This window comes from Oryzias latipes, chromosome 18, assembly GCF_002234675.1.
Source record: "Oryzias latipes chromosome 18, ASM223467v1".
Classification (NCBI taxonomy): domain Eukaryota; kingdom Metazoa; phylum Chordata; class Actinopteri; order Beloniformes; family Adrianichthyidae; genus Oryzias; species Oryzias latipes.
The window spans coordinates 26,905,057-26,919,348 of NC_019876.2; the positions used below are offsets into that span (position 1 = coordinate 26,905,057).

At 44.8% G+C, this 14,292-nt stretch overlaps 1 protein-coding gene across 3 annotated transcripts in view; it reads right to left on the reverse strand.

Annotated features, from left to right (window-relative positions):
• Positions 1–14,292, reverse strand: part of tbc1d14 (TBC1 domain family member 14) — a 41,815-nt gene that overhangs the window by 7,337 nt on the left and 20,186 nt on the right. For all 3 annotated transcript variants that reach the window (XM_011487736.3, XM_020711781.2, XM_020711785.2), the window contains 8 exons: positions 4,960–5,084; positions 4,507–4,589; positions 4,313–4,430; positions 3,877–3,983; positions 2,420–2,500; positions 2,251–2,342; positions 2,037–2,108; positions 36–164 (listed from right to left, as the gene is read on the reverse strand). In XM_011487736.3, the coding sequence (XP_011486038.1) occupies positions 36–164; positions 2,037–2,108; positions 2,251–2,342; positions 2,420–2,500; positions 3,877–3,983; positions 4,313–4,430; positions 4,507–4,589; positions 4,960–5,084 (807 nt within the window). The remainder of the gene's footprint in view (positions 1–35; positions 165–2,036; positions 2,109–2,250; positions 2,343–2,419; positions 2,501–3,876; positions 3,984–4,312; positions 4,431–4,506; positions 4,590–4,959; positions 5,085–14,292) is intronic.

The window sequence follows — 14,292 nt, forward strand, 5'->3', positions numbered from 1 at the left end:
GTTAGTGTAATGTGTGAGTGAGACCGAGTACTGACAAGGCTGTGGTCAACTCTGAAGAAGGCCATCTGACAGGGCTTGTTGAGCAGGTTGGCAAAAGCGATGAAGGCGTCGGCCGTGTCCAGGTTGAGGATGAGCACCGCGGCGATGAACGACATTCCCTGCACCTGAGCACACAACGCAGAAACGCTTAGACGAAGAAAAAAAAAAACCCAGACATAGGCCCCTTTGGTGAAACAGAAACAGGCTGAGCCATTTCTATCGGTGAGTCAACGCTGACGATCAGGGACGGCGGCGTTTACAGGCAGGTGCACGCACAGAAGCATGCATGTGAGGAGGGGGGGTTGGGGTCAGCACAGGAAGTCACACTCATCTTTTTAACTTTGCACAAAGCAACCACATAGAGGTTGCATGGAAGAGCAGAGCAGCAAACCGCAGCATCTACAAACATGGCGCAGTGAGAGTAAAGCCAATAAGATGTCACCATCGCATCTTACTCACCACAAAACCTTTCTGTAAACAACTTGTTCAGAAGAACACAGGTGAACTCTCGTCTGAGTAAAAATTAGATAACTGAGTGCAGAATACATATTACTTTTCTACTAATGCAAAATGTTCTCCCATTTTTGACTGTTTTTCTGTTATGTAAATGTTAAGGTGAGGAACTCCTGACATAAAACATCTGTTTAGTGTCTAAACATGCGCTTCAGCAACCGTTTTCCTGATCTATCAGTCAGTGATATATCTCACATAATCTTTGTTTTCTTTCAGACGTTGCCCTTTTTTCCTTTCACTTATTTCCAAAGTTGGCCGTTTTTAAAAGTCAAAGTCCTCTGAAATCCTCCAAATGAAGGGTGGACGAGGATTTTTATGGTTATTCTGAAGCAACAAAAAAAAAAGGAAAACTCCAGATGAAAAACAGAGAGGAACGGATCAGAAAGAGGATTTTATTCCTTCAGAAATCATACAAAGGACACCAGGAGTTAAAGACCCACTCTGATGAAAATGGTGGTCTTTAATCATCTTTTGGTCTAATTATCAAAGCCTCTCCAATGTTATTTTAAACATCATTACAGTTAAAACTGTCATTTCTTAAGGCATCCTTATTGCAGAGCAGGAGGAGTTTGTTAGTAATTCAACTCTGAGAGTGGGCAGGACTGTTGGCGGGAAGTAAGCCCGCCCACGCTTCCCATCATCCCTTTGTTTAGGCGCTCTCCTGCTAGCTTACTGCCCCTCACAACCCCACCCTAACATTACTGGGGATCAATAATGTTTTACAGATGGATCCAGATTCCAGCTCAGACGAAGAAAACAAAATATGTTCACGGATCTAATCGTCTACAAGTGGATCCATCAGAATGGAGCGGAGCAGGGAGATGCTTCTGTATCAGTGCTACAATCGTTTTCCAATGACATTTTTTCGTCTGCTCCCGAACACTTTGAATAAAGAAATACTCCGAAATGCTATTTTAAACTTAATTTTTTTCATATAGCTGGCGAGAGAATGTGTCAAAAGAGAGCGCTGAGTTATGGGTGATGTGAAGGGAAGGGGGGCGGGGTTGCTCTGCAGCCAATGGTCCTGTCCACACCTCTGAGGTGAACTCATGAACTCCTGCTGCTCCGCAGAAACAATGTTCTAGAAAACGCCTAATTGATTTTGTCTAAAAATGGCATCATCATAAATAAAAGAGCACTGCAAGCGCTGGAACGGCTCGCTCTGCTGGCCTTTTTTTTTCCCTTCAACCCCCTCTCTTTGTGTGGTAATGGTGCCATATGTCACAGAAGCCACAGAAAATGCCCCCCCCCCCCCCCCCCCGCTCTCTTTGGAAACATGTGGTGTCATGATTATAGACAGGGTGGGTAAGTTGTGGGGGAGTCCACCTTTCACCAACATTAAAAACTGAGGGCGTGAAGCTGCAGATGAGGTCACCATCGCTCAGAGAAGCAGAGCAGCTCTGAGCCTTAAAAGTTCTGACTGAACGATGGGGAGATCCAGTTTTTCAGGTTCGTGCAGGCCAGCTGTTGGAGCCAATACTTACATAGCCCACGTCTGGACGGTAACACGTGTACGCTCCCAGAATGCTGTGCAGCACGTCATGGTAGGGCCCGCCCTAAAAAACCAACAAAGGAAATAGGAAGACAAGAAAATTCCATCATCATCACCACCACCATTGTTTTCCAGGCCGCACCTGAACTTTCCAACCAAGAGTTAGACAAACGTTTCAGTGTGACACTCACACGCCTCTGCCATACCTGCTGGAAGATGCACAGCTGGGGGAAAGTCCTGGAGATGTCCAGTTTGATCAGCTCCAGGCTGGACTCCCGGTCTGAAGAACCCAAAGCGTCTGGAAGAAGAACAGGAGGAAACGTTAGCTGTAGCAAAATGTTAAGTGCTGGATGTGAGTTTCTGCTCAGTCTGTACCTTCAGGCTCTGGGTCTGTGCTTGGTGCTGCCGTCGTCCTCCATTTCTCTCTGGCCCGAGCGAGACAGATGCTGTAGAGCTCTGCAAGAGAACGCAGATCAGTCTGAGCTAAACCAGGACAGAAAGGCCTTCAGCTGAGAGCAATGACTAAACCTGAAGAAAAAAACCACATCTCTACTTTTACAATACCCTTTGGTTCACCGGCCTCTGCTCTGGCCTATGACTGCCCTCTGGAGGTAAAGCAGCAGCATGCAAGTAAAGGAACTCAAACACCAGGATGCAAAGACCAGCAGATACTCCTGTATACACATCTGCAGGGGTATTTGCAGATGTGACTCCAGATGTGACTTAAGATGCACCTGCAGAGGTGACTACAGATGCACTTGCAGATGTGACTGCAGATGCACCTGCAGAGGTGACTACAGATGCACTTGCAGATGTGACTGCAGATGCACCTGCAGAGGTGACTACAGATGCACCTGCAGATCTGACTGTAGATGCACCTGCAGAGGTGAATCCAGATGTCACTACAGATGCACTTGCAGATGTGAATCCAGATGCACCTGCAGAGGTGACTACAGATGCACCTGCAGATCTGACTTAAGATGCACCTGCAGAGGTGAATCCAGATGTCACTACAGATGCACTTGCAGATGTGAATCCAGATGCACCTGCAGAGGTGACTACAGATGCACCTGCAGATCTGACTGTAGATGCACCTGCAGAGGTGAATCCAGATGTCACTACAGATGCACTTGCAGATGTGAATCCAGATGCACCTGCAGATGTGACTGCAGATGCACCTGCAGATGTACAGGTTTATCTGCAGATGATACTCTAGGGGGGTTCCATTCCTAGCTATGTTTCATAGAGTCCTTAAAGATGAAGCTTCTAGGGATGACCTCATACTCCCTCAGTCCTGTTCTCAGATACAGTCAGTAGTTATGTATTCAATTCTCTGAGTGAAACAATTGCCTGAAGCTCCTGGATATCATACTTGGAGGGTATTTAGGCCAGTTTTAGCACCAATAAGAAGTTTGTATTTCAGTTCTTTCACGAAGCTCCACTGTACAGCTGGGTTTGTCCCAAGCATTGACTCCAGAAAAGTCTATGGGATTTTGGCTTCTTGGAACCAGGAAGTTCCTGTTTGGAATGGAAGGGGGGAGGGGCGTCTCCGTCCAGTTCTCATAAACAGTAAATGGTCTCAAAGCGCCAAACAAAAAAACTACAAACAGCCAATCCAGTGATCCTAAAATCCAACTTATTTCAAACATTTTAGTAATTCAACAAGATAGACTGATCACTCATTCTGTTTTCATGATAAATAGTTTTTGCTCATTGAAGTATTGCAGAAACCTGAACACCAAACAACCGTTTCTTCCAAAAACAGAAAAGAATCAGTGCTGCTCTTTGCCTCCTTGTGATTGTTTGTGTTTGTGTATTTCCTCTCCACGCACCATGAGTGATGTTGAGCTCGTTCCCCACCGCCAGGCTCCACACTTTGCCTCTGACACTGGGGGGGATGCCCTGCCACCACAGGTCCCTCACCCGGCGGGACGTACACCTGCAGGAGGAACACACTGCTGGTTGAAGGGCTCGCGCTCGCCTACACTTCCTTGCCACATGGTGGCAGTCATGCCTTCCCCTGCAGCCCTCTGAGTCTGTGTGAAGTGCAGGAAACGGCTGCAGCTGATCTCCACCTAAATCGGTGTATCCTGTTTCGTCACATTTCACCACAGAGCATCTCTCTGCAAGGCTGCAGCCGTCTCCCAAAAGTCACTGCGGCTTAAAAGGATCAACACAGGAGCTCTTGGGAAATCCCAGTGTGCCAGCTGAACAAATAAGTGCTGCCGAGAAATCTGGTTAAAAAACCTGCAGATCCTGCTTCCTTACATTGTACTCCAGTTAGGCAAGATCTCCTGGTTCCAGATTTGGGCAGCGGTGCCGATGTTCTCTTCATGTTTGCATCGATCTTCCAGCTTCTTCTTTCTCCTCTGAGCTTCCTTTAGCTCTGCAGAAAGGAGGTGCGTGAGCGGCAGAAAAAGGAGAAGGCGGGGAGCGTGCAGATGGCGTCTCTGTGACCTCACCTCTTTTCTTGGCCTGGGCCACCATCTCCTCATACTGCTGTCTGTGCTTCAGGGCCTCCTCTGCAGGCTTGGCTGGAAGGTTACTGTAAAACACACAGTTATGAGTGAGGCTGCCATGCGCTCCGGCTGCATTATTCACGAGTCTGCCGCTTTAGGAGACCACGTGGACTGGATGCATGTCTACGCTGCAGTCAGCTTCTGCACATCAAATCTGCTCAAAGAGGGCTCAGAGAAAACGAGCTGCACACTGTTCAGACCCTCTGTGTGCTGGAAGCAGCGTGAAGGCGATGCCTCTTCACGTGTGCATCGTCTCTCCTCTATTCACAGGGGAACTTTTAAGCTACAGATCTTACAGATCCCTCCAAAACTGACATTTCCATCCCGCTCGTTCTCTAAACTCCTCCAGCAGGGCTTAAGTGTTTTTCAGGAGAGGGTAGAAGAGCATTTACGTACGCAGGTCTGTCCTCCAGAATCAGCGCTGTGGTGGAGAGCGGCTCAAAGTCCAGGTTTTTCCTCACGCTCTGCCTGGGAGAGGTGGGGTTAGCAGGTCCAGCTTTGCCACTCCTCGTTTCATATTCCTGAAAGAAAACACAGTCATCAGACCAAACAGGAAGAACCTGAAGAAAAAAAAGCTTTTACTTTGACGGGTTGGCCAAACTCCACCTGGTTTTTAGATTTAGATTCTGCTGCAGGTCTGCTGTGGTCATTTCTGCTGCTGATAAAGTCAAAGAATTTGACAGAAAGATGTAAAAAAAGAACAACCTGTCCTTATCAACAGATAAGATAAAAACTGGTTTGACAGTCTTGTGACTCAAGGACCGATTTTTTAATCTGGGCGACTCCCACATTAGACATGTGCACAGCTTCTGAAAGGCACCCGAGCCAACACGCCCACAGCTGATAATCAATTATCAGAGTAAATACGGAGGGGGCAGGCGGGGCTTCAGAAATACCCTTCTGGGCTGCTTCATCCAACAGAGAAGCTCCGCCCATTTCATTCAGGCTGTATTGATGCAGCCAATCACAGAGGGGAACCGCTACACTGAGCACGAGAAGTAAACTGGGGTCAAAAACCTTACTAACTTGTTTCCTTAACACAAAGAATTTCCAGATATTTCATTAACAATGCCGTCCAGAAAGCTGACGATGCTGTGATGAAAGCCTCAAGCTTCTGCGTTAAAAGCGCTCTCATTGACCCGTAGCTACGCTGGTTTCTACAACTGCTTGACCGAGCAGAAATTTTGCTTAAATGTAGAAATTTAAAGCCCCACTTCAACTACATTTGTATTCATTTTCAAAGCGTTCCCAGTGGTCTTTGAATTATGATGAAGCTTTTTTCAGCTATGTGTCGTCGTCTTGGACTACGTTTCTGAGTTGTGGGCGTGACTGTTTGCACAGGAGTCACCCTCTGCTGGCATTTCACGAATTCTCTAACAATCTCTCCTGCTAGCTTACAACCCCGACCTAACACTACCGGTGCAAGAAACATAGCAAGCAATATCAGAGCGATCCAGCCGTCCAGTTTAGATCCAGATTCCAGCTCAGATGAGGAAAACAAAGTCGTTCATGGATCTGTGTGTCTGACAGTGAATGCATCAGGCTGTTCACTCATTTCTCTTGCTGTGTCACAAAATTTAGCTTTATCAAACGGCATGTTTTTGCTCCGATTTGAATAAAGAAATACTGAGAAATGAAGTTTTATTCTTAAATTCTTTTACATTTGTCCTCCATCATGAGAAAAATGGCACATGTTAAAAACACCAAAAGCCTGAATTTCATTGGAGTGGGACTTTAAACACCAACTTTTTCCAAGTAATTACCGTAATTTCCGGACTATAAGCCGCTACTTTTTTCCTGCGCTTACAGGCTTATTCAGTGACGCGGCTAATTTATGCGGCCCCCATGTACGTTCTTTCGATATCAGTGCATGGTTTAAATTCTCTATTTAACACCAAGCACAAGGCATTTATTTTTCAACACTCCTCTAAACAGCCAAACAGCATGGAATTGACTTCAGGTCTTAGACACTTCAGTCATGGTTCAACAAAACGAAACACGCATGCCCGGCCGCATCCCAGAATCCTTTGGTGCCATTAGACCCAACGTGCATGTGATCGCCCCTACAGTATGATGCAGCTTTCAAGTTAAAAGCAATCGTTAAAAGAAGCATGAAAAAATCCACCATCACCAACGGGTTTGGAAAAGCCGGTCAGCTGCTGACAGAAAAGCTGCAATCTGCAGCTGGCTGTAAGTAAATATGTGGGAATAACATCAGCCTTTATTTTGTCGGGACACGACTGGAAACACAAATCAACGATCGTTTTTACGGTTTCTAAGGACTGAGCGGAATTTTGCTTTGAAAAGCTCACAGCCTCCGTGTGAGCTGGAGACATCTTCTCCTGCTGCTCTTATAGAGCTGCGGGTCCGATGGCAGTCTGATGGCTCCCACACGTAACAACGCATCCGCCCCTCATACACAAAACGTACAGTATTAAGTCTGATTGCTTTGCACAGACACGATTTGCTCCTTCCACCGGCGCAATGGGGACGAAGTGCTCCTCCTTGAAGCCGCCCTGGCCAGAGGTGTTGGAGTAGATAGGAAGGGGAGACAAGGAGCGCGCGGGGCGGGAGCGGAGCGCAGAGGCGTCTGCGGAGCGCAGAGGCTTCTGACTTCTGACGCACGCGCCGCACTGAGGCGCGCGTATCGCGTAGAGGCGCGCGCTTTTCAGTCGCCGCTGCTTTATTTTACTGGTGTGTTTTTTTAACCAGCCCTGTTACTCCCATAACGCTGCCGGGACACAAGCGGAAGGAGAGCTGTTCCCGCTCACCCCTCCATGCACTGCTGATACTTGATCATTCTTAAACACGTACAACAGAATGGCGAGCCGGGCGTTGGCCCCGCCTTTAGCCCCTAAGACTCATGGGAAATGGGGAATCGCGGATGTAAATTTCCTCATCATAACTGAGGGATGTAATGTTGATTATATGGTTACTGTTTGTAATTTTATGTATGATACCTAGATTGTCAATAAGTAAAAAAAAAATGAAATAAAAACACCATAACTGAGGAACTTGTGAACAGAATAGAGGTCCGTGCTGTTTGACACACTCAAATACATGAGCCTGAGGCGAAGCTGGCTCCACCCACAGTGTGCTAATGAATCGCACTCACTCTGGGATTCAGGACGTGTCGCCTAACACATGCGCGGCTTGTACTCTGAAGCGGCTTGTGTATGTATAAAAGTAATTAGACACATGAAAATGGGTGGGCGCGGCTTGTAATCGGGTGCGCTTTGTAGTCGGAATTTACGGTAATCATTATTGTAGAACTTTGGTTCAAATAAAGGACTTTTGTTTATCAGTGTGAAAGTTAATCACTGACAGTGATAAAAGGGGAGGGATCACGGATAACTGCTGAGTTAAAGGCAATGTGGTCGAGAAGGTGGCTGCACCGAACTTTGGTGCTGCAGCCAAGAAAAAAAAAAAGTTAGGCGCAGAGGTGCAACCAGTGCAAACATTTTCCTCTGATTGTAAAAAAAGTCCGTACAGAGTTCATGAAACCGGACATTCTTGTAATCCTTTAAAGTAGTTCAAATGTGTTTGTACTCCCACATCTTCAGAGGAATTCCTCAGCTTTGTTCTTTTCCTGTTTGCCCTCCTGACAAAAAGCGCTGACTGAATCCAACAGAAACAACAACAAACTCAGACAAACGGACGGCTCCACTCAAGATGACGGCTGCTGCTGCTGCTGCTGCTGCTGCTGCCGCCTTCCACAGCTTCAACAGGTGAGTGTTTGCAGCTGGAATCGCTCACCTGTCTGTTCTAAAAGCAACAGGTGCTGCATCAGTGGATGAAGACAGCTGTGATGTAACGCATCTGAAGTGTTTTCTAATTATTATGATTTTGTTTTTAGAGTTGTTTACTGTCTGAAAGGATAGACGGTAAACAAGAGTTTGAGGAGTAACCTGCTTAAAGTCCCCATCTGATCGTCTATTTTCTACGTTTTTCAGGGACATAGTTTCTGCAGGAGTTCATTACAAACTCGCCTCTGAGTTGTGGAGGGTAGTGGAGAGTAAGCCTTCCCCCATTTCCCATCATCCCCTTGTTTATACTCTGGCCTGCTAGCTTACAACCCCAAACTAACATTAGCAGTGCAACAAAAATGAGCAATATCGGATCTACCCAGCCGTACAGTTTAGATCCAGATTCCAGCTCAGACGAGGAAAACAAAGACGTTCATGGATCTATGTGTCTGTAAGGTAGAAGCATCAAGATGGAGCGGAGCAGCGAGTTTGTGACCCGCCCAGGGCGTTTTCTGTGACAAAAACAATTTTATTCCAACGACATTTCATCGTCTTCCTCTGATTCACAAAGATTTGAATAAACAAATAGTCAGAAATGCCATTTTGAACATAACTTTCTTAAAACATGTCCTCCATTATCAGAGAAATGTCGCAAGAACATGTAGAAAACAACAAAAACACCATTTTCATCCAAGCGGGTCTTTAAATGACAAAAGGAAATAAACCCGTTAGAGAGCAGAGGGAGAATCAAACGGCTCCTGATGTTTGAGAAAAAGACAAGATGTTACAGAGTCGTCGCATTGATTCTTTCATCAACTAAATAATTCAAGTTTAACTGAACATTTTAAATCACCCAATGCTGAAGATAAAAGAGAAAGAACTGCTGTTTAAGTTACTCAGTGCCAATAATCAGGTACAGACAGAAGTCACAGATCTGCTGCAAGATGCTTTAATTCTGGAGAACCCAAGAACAAGTTACTTCTGGGCTTTAAAAGTCCATTTACTGACTATTTTTGGACTATTTGTTCATTTTGGGTAGCAGCAATTAGCAGTAGCCAGATAGAATTGAACATAAAAGATAGAAATATAGATAAATCATTTTTAAGATGTAAAAGTATTTTAAAACTGCAGCCAAATTTGACCTAAAGGTCTTCATTTGTGCCTCTTTCTGCTAATGTTCAGTTGTTGGGAAGAGCAATGTTTTATTTTGAAACACAAGTTTCATCAAATTTTATGTTCCTCATATTTAAAGTTAACCTGACTTTATTTAAAATAAAGTTTTTCTAACCCTCGTGAATGCACAAAAAAAATGTTATTTTTTCCCCACGTTTTGCCAAATAAACTTTTTTCTAATCAAAACTACGATGACATACTGAGGCTTCCTCACACGTCAGCTTCTTTTAAAAGTGAAGCATTTCCAATTTTTATGCTGTAGTGTTGATACTCTTGTTGGCCTTAAGGGGGCAGTGTAGCACCCTTCTTTTTGAGAGGACCTACACCTCAACTTATTCATATGCTCTTATATTATCTAAACAAACATTTTTATACAACAGACTTGTTTCAAATGTGCCAAAAGGTAGATTTTGGAAAATATAAACTAAATCTCCAACCGTTTGACCATTGATGGCAGCGCACAATGAAAAAAGTCTTTCATGATGTTTTTACTGTCCAACAGTACTGAGCAGCAGAAACACAAAGAAGACTGAATTAAAGGTTCCATTTAAAGGTTTAAAGATAAATTTGTTGTTAGTTATGATGGCAAATTGGCTTTCTATGTTTGACTGGACCATTGGAGAAACACCTAAACATTTTAGCGGCTCCTCAAACCCACAATCCCAGAGTCAGGACGACGCTCTCTAACTGAAGCCACTAAACTAGACATGAATATAGTCAGTGGGTTGTGTGTGAGACCAGAACACATGCAGATGAAAGACCTAGACCACTGGAGGAACGGGTAGGAAACAGATAAACCTCATCAGAAAACGTTTTGACATGGAAGAGAAAGTCTTCACCGTTTTTTATTACAGTTTCTAGCTGAACTATTGCTGCAAAAATACATTTCAATCATGAACTGAAACGTTGAGTCCAGATGCATCCAGAAATGTCAGGACTATGGTGATGTTCCAGCTCAAAGACGCTGGTGGATCTGGTTGTCTGCAGGTGGATGCTTTAGAATGGAGAGGAGCAGGGAGTGTTTCTGGCCCGTCCAGCACTTTTTTCTACGTCACAAAAATGATCTTAATCAAACTGCATTAATTCGTCTGCTCCTGATTCACCGCAATTTAGATAACACACAATTCTAATAATAAATTTCTTTATATTTGTCCTCCAACATCAGAAAAAAAAACAACAAAAACTTGTTGAAAAACACTAAAAAAAAAAGACATTTTCCTTGCAGTGGGTCTTTAAAGGAAGAGAAAGACGTCCTTGAAGACCCATTCCATTGAAAATAGTGTTTTTGGTGTTTTTAACATGTTCTTGTATCATTTTTCTAATGATGGAGGACAAATATAAAGAAATGTAAGATTAAAAACTGTGTTTCTGTGTATTTATTTGAATTGTGGTGAATCAGGAGCAGACAGATAAATGCTGTTGGAAACAGCTTGGAGGCGTTACCTACAAACTACAATCAGCAGACCTTAAGCTTCCTGCTCTGCTCCATTCTAATGCATCCACCTGCAGACAAATAGACCCGTGAACGTCTCGTCTGAGCTGGAATCTGGATCTAAACGGTACGGATGGATATCTCAAATGTTGCCCACCGTTTCTGTTGCACCGGTAATGTTTGCGGCTGTAAGCTAGTGAGAGAGAATATAAACAGATGGGCAAAGTGAGGTCGCGGTTACTCAGGGCCAACGGCCCCCCCGCCAACAACCGCCCAATGAACGCCAGGTTTTTATTTTGGCTAAAAATGGCAAAATCGTAATAAAAAAACCCACTGGGAACGCTTTGGAAATGTGGGACTTTAAAGTATTTTGGAGGGAAAAGGGCGAACCAGCATCCTAACAATCTTCAGTGGAACATCAATTTAGATGAACTCTTATTCAAAGAAGCCTCCAGGGTGGGGAAGTAGTGTTAGTTGAGGACAGCTGTAAGTCCCAAAAGCGTCTAAATGAATTCTTTCTTTGAGGGGTTTCCTAACTGCATGAATGTTTAATAAAAGCTGTCAAAGCCCGGATTGATGAGGTCTAAAACAGAACATCCAGGATCACTTTTCTAGAACCGGGGAAACCTGAACCTGGTGAAGTCATATCTAGGAGTGTAACACCTGTGCGGTAAGTCTGCACCCATGTAGAATCAACTGTTCAGCAAACGTTCCTCATGTTTCTGTTGTTCAGTCCACAGCAAGCTTCTGATTTGATGAAACATTGAATAAAAAACATGTTTTTCTTAGATATTAAGAAGAAAACTCTGCTTCACTGCTTGACTCCTGTCCTTTATGTGCTCCTGCATAGTAGCTTTCCAGATTAACCAGCAGCCGTATCCCATGGTGACCTCGTACCGAGGTTTCCCCGAGGGGATGGAAAACCTTTTCGACCTTTTCATAATGACTCACGCTGCTCTGCACAGCCCAGTGAGCAGAATGAGCCGCGGCTTTTCCATTACAACACGGAGCTCCAGTGGCTGTCCACTCCACACGAGACGGAAGGTTTCAAACCATCCCAACGCCACTGCAGCCTCTGCGTCCGCTGCCGTCTCTGTCACGACTAGCTTCCTGAATACTGCAGGGTGACAGATGATGGCTCCAGCTCCAGCTGCTAAAGCTGTTAGAGCCAAACCCCGACAAGGACACAAGGCGCCAACGGGTCGGGGAACCGGTTCAGTGAGCACTTTGATCGGACAAACTCATCCGAATCTCCAGCCATAAACTTTAAAAAACAGGGCTACTGTTGTTTTGAGATGGCTGAGTTTCAAGCACAATAAATACCTGTGCTTTTATACAACAAACTACAATTCTGCGTCATATGGGCAACATACCGGTGCCAGTATCAGTATTAAACGATATTTGCATGACTTGAGTTTATCCATATCTGTCAGAAATGACACAAATAAACAGAGTGTTCTCAGATCCACTTATTTTTGAAATGTGTACTTGTTCCTAATAGATCCCTGACAATGTGGTCAACAGTTATGTCCAATATTTGATAAATGGTCTGAATGTTTTCAGATATATTTTCCAGGTTTTATGTGATATTTGTTCCTTTGGGATCCTGTGCTGTTTGTTAAAAAGGTCGAGTGCAGTGTGATTGTCCAGTGACAGAAAAGTTTTGCGTTTAATAGGAAACAAAAAGGAAATCTAAGCTTTGCGATACTATAGACACTTAAGTATCGGTTCCTGCAAATATCGGCCATCGGTCACAGTAGGAGGGGAAATCTCGGTTATCGGTATCGGCCTGGAAAAATGATATTGGCCCATGCCTAAGCAAAATGTTGATTTTAAAACAAAAACCTCATATTTGTGATTTTAGACTGAAACTCACTGCCTCCTGAAACACTGGTCACACTCTGGTTCTGTTTTGAATCTGACATATAAGTATATAATCACACAGTTAAGGAACCAAAACTCTGTGTACGGTACGCTTCCTTTCCACACAGCCACAGTTACTATGGAATAGGATTGGAATGCTCAAAACGGGACCAAATGATGGACAGGGAAGCACTTCCACACAGTGTTACTTCAAACCTGAAGAACGCCAACGGCGTGGCCAAAGTATCCTTTCCCTCAACCACAGGAAACCCCTGAAAGCTTCAAAAATGCTGCATACATCTGTTCTAAGATGAAGAACCACATCAACTTTCAGGCTTCTTTCAACAAGCCAGAAACCAGACATGTTCCTCGGAGGACAAAACCGTCCCTCTCCTGGCTGCGCGGCACACAGCAGCAGTGAGCTGACAGAAGCTATTATGTGAAATCAGAGATGCTGGTTCCTCCGCCGCTTCTCTTTCAAGCTCCAGCGGCCGATGCCCTCTGATTCTGCCCGACGAGAAGAGGGACGAAGGGTCACCCAGCTCGGCCGCTTGTCCTTGAGGGTTTTTGCTCACTCACCATGAACGCTGCGGTTCCCGACAGACATCCAGTCCTCCGGTGGAGTTTTTCTTTTTTTTGTTTAAGCCCTAGCGTAGCATCACGGCTGCTGCAGAGGGCTCACTGCTGGTAACGGGACACCCGGGGATAGGAAAACGGAGAAGAGAGGAGCAGGCAGGCTGCTGATGGAGGGACACACCCCACATGGCAAAGGATGCAGCAGCAGCAGCATGATACCCTACTTCCCTTCCTTCCTCACCCCCCCAACCCTCCTCCTCCTCTGTGACGCCGCACAGATCCGCTCCACATCAGCTCTGCTGCGCGTGTGTCAGCAAATCAGCAGGAGCGGCTCTGTGCTCTGCTGCGTCCTGCCAGTCCGTTTAATCGAGCCCAGAGCAGAGATCGGGTTTCAGCTCCTCTCAACCCACTCAGGTAGTAATGAGCAGCTTCAGCGTCGCTTCTGCTCCAGACGCCACTTTTCATTCACGCTTCATCACTGAGTCACTGCCACACTGTTCACACATATGAGTTAACGTTTTAGGAAAATGTCAAGTTTCTTGAAGCTAATTTATGACTTTTGATGCATTTCAACGTAAAATTCTATTTTATACTCGTCAATATTTAAACTAATTTACAATCTTTTTCAAATCCAGCTAAATGATCTAAAACATCTTTCCACTAATAAATGACTTTAGTTTCAAACCACGCTGAACATTCAACGTCTAGAAAAAACTGAATATTTCAATGTTTATTTAACCCTTTGATGTTCTTTGACTTATCGTGACTTTTTAACCCTTAACCCAAACAAAGCAACTCCAGCAGGCTCTGGAGCACAGAAAAGCGGTGCAAAAAGTTTGGTACATCAAAGTGTTTTTATTTTAGTGTCGCCGGCTAAGTCTCAGGAGTTAATGGCGACTATAGTGACTATATATGGTATCAAAGCAGGAGGTCGTTTTT